This window comes from Solanum tuberosum, unplaced genomic scaffold (assembly GCF_000226075.1).
Source record: "Solanum tuberosum cultivar DM 1-3 516 R44 unplaced genomic scaffold, SolTub_3.0 scf00017, whole genome shotgun sequence".
In the NCBI taxonomy this organism is placed as follows: Eukaryota; Viridiplantae; Streptophyta; class Magnoliopsida; order Solanales; family Solanaceae; genus Solanum; species Solanum tuberosum.
In genome coordinates, this window is record NW_006238943.1 from 1,891,030 (window position 1) to 1,896,367 (window position 5,338).

A 5,338-nucleotide genomic window follows, 5' to 3' on the forward strand; every position below is an offset into this window, starting at 1 on the left:
CTCTAAGCAAGAGGGTGCAGCATAACATACTGCCAAGACTAAGATCCTTGAGGGCATTATCATTGTCTCATTACAAGATTAAGGAGTTGCCAAATGACTTATTTATCAAATTAAAGCTCCTCAGATTTTTGGATATTTCTCGGACAGAGATTAAAAGGTTGCCAGATTCCATTTGTGTGTTGTATAACTTAGAGACACTTCTCCTGTCATCTTGTGATTATCTTGAGGAGCTACCACTGCAGATGGAGAAGTTAATCAACTTGTGTCATCTTGACATAAGCAACACTTCTCTCTTGAAGATGCCACTATATCTGAGCAAGTTGAAAAGCCTCCAAGTGTTAGTGGGAGCCAAGTTTCTTTTAGGTGGTTTGAGAATGGAAGATTTGGGTGAAGCACAGAACTTGTATGGATCTCTATCAGTTGTAGAGTTGCAAAATGTGGTTGATAGTCGGGAAGCTGTGAAGGCAAAGATGAGGGAGAAGAATCATGTTGACAAGTTATCTTTGGAGTGGAGTGAAAGTAGTAGTGCCGACAATTCAGAAACTGAAAGAGACATACTTGATGAACTACGCCCACATAAAAACATAAAAGAAGTCGAAATCACTGGATATAGAGGGACAAAATTTCCAAATTGGCTAGCTGATCCTTTGTTTCTTAAGCTGGTGGAATTATCTCTTAGCAACTGCAAGGTCTGTTATTCCTTGCCAGCACTAGGAGAACTCCCTTGTTTGAAATTCCTTTCGATTAGAGGGATGCATGTAATAACAGATGTGATGGAAGAATTCTATGGTAGTTTGTCCTCAAAAAAGCCTTTTAACTCTCTTGTGGAGCTTAGATTTGAAGATATGCCGGAGTGGAAGCAATGGCACCTACTAGGAAGTGTAGAGTTTCCTATCCTTGAGAAGCTTTTCATTAAAAATTTCCCTGAACTCAGTTTGGAGACACCCATCCAATTTTCAAGTTTAAAAAGGTTTCAAGTTGTTGGTTCTTCTAAGGTTGGAATTGTTTTTAATGATGCTCAACTGTTTAGATCCCAACTTGAGGGAATGAAGCAGATTGAAGAATTATATATTAGTGATTGTAACTCTATTACCTCCTTACCTTTTAGCATACTGCCCACTACCTTGAAGAGAATAAGGATATCTGGTTGCCGGAATTTGAAATTGGATCCGCCAGTTGGTGAGATGAGTATGTTTCTCGAGGAATTGAATCTGAAGGGATGTGATTGTATAGATGAGTTGCTCCCAAGAGCGCACAAATTGAGAATTTGGAGTTGCCAGAACCTTACTAGGTTTTTGATTCCAACTGCGACTGAAATACTCAATATTTGGAATTGTGAGAATCTTGAAAAACTTTCAGTGGCATGTGGGGGGACCCAGATGACGTGTTTGAATATTTGGGACTGTAAGAAGCTGAAGTGGCTGCCAGAACGTATGCGGGAACTCCTTCCATCTCTTAAGGAACTACATTTGTGGGATTGTCCAGAAATAGAGTCCTTTCCTGAAGGAGGATTGCCCTTCAATTTACAAGCCCTTCGGATCAAATATTGCAAGAAACTGGTGAATGGGCGAAAGGAGTGGCGTTTACAGAGACTCCCCTGTCTCAAAAAGGTAACCATCTTACATGATGGCAGTGACGAAGAGATTGTTGGTGGTGAGAATTGGGAGTTGCCTTCCTCTATTCAAAGACTTTTTATAGAGAATCTGAAAACATTAAGCAGCCAACATCTCAAAAGCCTCACCTCTCTTCAATCTCTACGTATTGGGGGTAATTTACCTCAAATTCAGTCAATGTTGGAACAAGGCCAGTTTTTGCACCTCACTTCGCTTCAACGTCTACAAATCATTGATTTCCCTAATCTCCAATCTCTTCCAGTAAAAGGGATGCCATCTTCCCTCTCTACACTAGATATTCGTGACTGTCCATTGCTCACACCACTACTAGAATTTGACAAGGGGGAATACTGGCCAAATATTGCTCATATCTCCACCATAAAGATCAATGAGAAATGCCTTTAATGATTAAAACAAATGGTGCTCTCACAAATGTAAGTTTTTCTTTTTCCTCATAAGCATTCTTTTTTCTTTAACTTCCTTTGCTTTTATGTTAATTCTTTTTCTTTATTACATTCTCGTTGCGCAGTATGGAGTGTCTATTGCCACTCTGAAACTGAGAAATCATCTTCAGATTATAATTATTTTAATTTTAGATCTCATTAGCAATTAATGTTACATATCTTACTCGAAGATTTTTATCGCTTGAACTTTCATCTCAATAGCAATTCATGTGTTCTTATTATTTCCCTTTTCAGTCAGTTTAGAGTCATCCACATGTCCACTATCGAATTCAAAACTATAATAGAATCCAAAGGTGTACCATACACAAGATTTGTTTCCTATGTATCAAAAATACAAATGTTTGCCTCCCAATAAATTTAACACCTAAAAGCATCAGCACTATTCAGGTTTTTATTAATGATTCAGCCCCATCATAGAGATCGATTGGGAATACATGTGATGATTAAAACAGATGGCTCTCCAACTGATGTAAGTTATTCTTTTCCATCAGAAGCTTTTTATTTTTGTTTACTTCACTTTGATTTTTTGTTGATTCTTTTCCTTTTTAAAACCTTGTTGAGCAGTGTGGAATGTCTATTGCTCAAGAAAGTTGATTGCTTAATATATGTTAGCAGGATGTCATCACCTTTGGAGATAAAGGGTCCAAGAAATACAACCTCACTTTCTCAATCAGGTAGCCAACACCTTGATAAGAGTTACATCAAGCTTCAAATTTAAAGAAAGTGAAAACAACTTAAATTGCCTGATTCCATTATTGACGTCATGTTGTACCACATTGATTTCAAGTTTGATGCGACTGCATTATTACATCAGTTTTTTTTTCATATTCAAAGATCCAGAATATTACATTAGTTTTTTGGTTTTGATATGCAGAGAACTTTGAGGATTATGAAGTTTCCTTCAAATTATGTCCGTTACTCAACCTCGAGTGGCACCTTACAGCTAGTGGGAAGTCAAGAAAGTATATCCTGCTCGGAATGAAGTCAAGGTTAGATAATTAAATAATGATTTACTGGTGTTTCAGTTACTAAGATGCTTATTTTGTAGTAATAGTTTGCACTCTCATAAATCAGCGAAATAGATTTCCTTCATTGGCACTCTCATCAGTCATCAATCAGCGAAACAGAGAAATCAACGGTTTCAAAATTCTCTGGAACCCATTTCAAGCTTCACGCCTTCAATTCTAATGACACCCAAGACACAGAAGACATCAACATAGTAGAAGAATTCAACCCAATACCCATTTCAACCCAAGTTTTCGATTCCTGCTTCACCTGATGAGAAGAAGTTTATGGGTGAGAAAGTTACAAAGCTGAAAATATCTTCTTCTATCTTTTGTTTTACACATCTTCTGATTGAGTTATAATACATGCCTCGCTTCTATACAAGATGAGAAACCATAAAATGCCTTTATGAAGTGTTTGCGAAGTTGATGTCACCTAATTCAGATTTCACTGAATTAATTTTTGAACCAAATTAATGCATATGTTTGCTCTAACGTTGAAAAGGAAAAACGTTGAATGATATGGATATTTTCCTTTTAAGAATACAAAGTCGCGATAAAGGTAGAAAATTTAGATGGTATTAATTTTGATATGGATCACCGTTGAGAACTTTGCCTGAGGTATTAAATTCTATTTTCCCTCTTTAGAAATGTTTCATGTAGCTCCTAATTGTGATGCTTCATTTACATATTTTTAAAATTTGATCATATAACAGGGATAGAGTGTGTCCGAGTCAATTTGATGTTACAGACTTGCAGCTAACTGTTGTGCGTTATATAATTGCATATTTCTTAGACACCAGATATGACCAAGTTCCATCTACAATGTTAACAGAATCTTTGATAGGTAAAGGAGGCAGACAAAAAAGCTAAACATCTTTTTTCTTCCGTATAGCTCCCAGGCAACTACACAAGGCAATGCTTGATATAAGGGCTTTAGATATACATTTGCAGGGTGTTTATCGTATGAGTAAGGAAATCACTGTCTTCGCTCCCAGCAGACAGTGATTGGAAGATCCATCCTCGCATCACTTAGCACCTTCCAGCAGGCAAGCCTTTTTTTAAAAAAATCTTCTCTTGCATATACTTTTGCAATTTTAAACTTCATTTTGAATTGTGTTGTTGCTAACTTAAACATGTTTGTGCTTAATCAGATGTGGATTTTGAAGGGCTGTTGACACCCAATTTTGACCCTCCCTGATAATAATTAATTTTCGAGCTTTTTAAATTTCAAACAATTTAAAATAATTAGCCTTGTAAAATCCAATTGGTTTCAAGATTATTTTAAGTAATTTTCGTAGATTTCTATAGTAGTTTGAATAATAAATATATTTTACATAATTATTTATGTATTTAGTATATTTTATAAATGGTTGAAATCCATATCAAATGATTTTTACAGTGTTAAAATAAGTAGTTTATTAATTTGGTTTTAGTGTGAGTTATAGTTTGAATTTTGAACTAATTAGTTTATATTTAAATCAATTACTTTGTAATCAAGTTAGTTATTTTATTTTGTATAGATTAAGAAGCTCATTAATTAATTTATATAATTTCATCTTGTCGAGCTTTTGGCCGAATTCACAAATCAATTTCCAACCGGTTAAATTTTCAACCTCAATTGATCATAATTTTAATCGTAATCCCTTTTTTTTTTATTTCTAAGCTTGGTTCTTTTATTTTTGCAATCCAGCAGCCCAAACACTTAAAAAACAACCCATCCCAAACACCAATTTTCAGCTTCAATTCCCAACCCAATAATTCCTGTGACCAAGCCCAATTTCCCCTTTAACCCGGCCCACCCCAATTCTAAAAGAAATCAATACAATCCAATGTTCCCTTTTTTTTCCTCTGTCAACGCATCAAATTCACGGCAACAACGACAATCCCAAGCGGCGTGAGCAACAATTCCTAAACGACACCAACAACAGCGTACAAACGACGCCCTAAAGTCCATCAACTCACGGCGATTCACGGAAAGCTCACGGCGCGAGAAAACGCGTGCCTAGTACAACAACATACTGCTATCCGTCGCCCTCTTCGCTGCAACAGTGCAGTTGCAGCAGCTGCTGTAACAGCGCAGGGTGTCCTTGAGGACGTAGGATCGAGACACGTAGCATCTCAAGGACATCAAATTGATTGAAGTCGTCCATCGCCCTTTCTCCTTCCGGAATGAGACGAATTTTCAAAGAAAAGGTGTCGTCCCAAAACGGGAAAAGAATTTTTTGAATTTGGAATGGGCCTCGTTTCACCCGTT

General features: G+C 36.6%; 2 protein-coding genes across 3 annotated transcripts; both read left to right on the forward strand.

Annotated features, from left to right (window-relative positions):
- Nucleotides 1–2: 2 nt before the first annotated feature.
- On the forward strand, nucleotides 3–2,060 carry LOC107058068 (putative disease resistance protein At3g14460; the record flags this gene model as incomplete). The annotated part of the gene is made up of 1 exon (XM_015303377.1): nucleotides 3–2,060. A coding segment is annotated over one exon (2,016 nt), but the record flags the coding sequence as incomplete, so codon positions are not given.
- A 37-nt stretch (nucleotides 2,061–2,097) lies between these two features.
- On the forward strand, nucleotides 2,098–3,784 carry LOC107057706 (uncharacterized). Of its 2 annotated transcripts, none has more exons than XM_015302758.1 (4): nucleotides 2,098–2,546; nucleotides 2,642–2,751; nucleotides 2,952–3,066; nucleotides 3,152–3,784. In XM_015302758.1, exons 1-4 carry the CDS (start codon nucleotides 2,530–2,532, stop codon nucleotides 3,354–3,356), a joined length of 447 nt encoding a protein of 148 aa, XP_015158244.1. In that variant the 5' UTR covers nucleotides 2,098–2,529; the 3' UTR covers nucleotides 3,357–3,784. The 2 variants fall into 2 exon arrangements, with proteins under 2 accessions (XP_015158244.1, XP_015158247.1); XM_015302761.1 differs by having other exon boundaries at nucleotides 2,099–2,546; nucleotides 2,693–2,751; nucleotides 3,152–3,783.
- The last annotated feature ends 1,554 nt before the right edge of the window (nucleotides 3,785–5,338 follow it).

Coding starts and splice junctions, on each gene's coding strand:
- LOC107057706 (XM_015302758.1), top strand. Junction 2,752..2,951: donor AACCTCACTTTCTCAATCAG/GTAGCCAACACC, acceptor TTTGATATGCAG/AGAACTTTGAGGATTATGAA. Junction 3,067..3,151: donor CTGCTCGGAATGAAGTCAAG/GTTAGATAATTA, acceptor CTCATAAATCAG/CGAAATAGATTTCCTTCATT.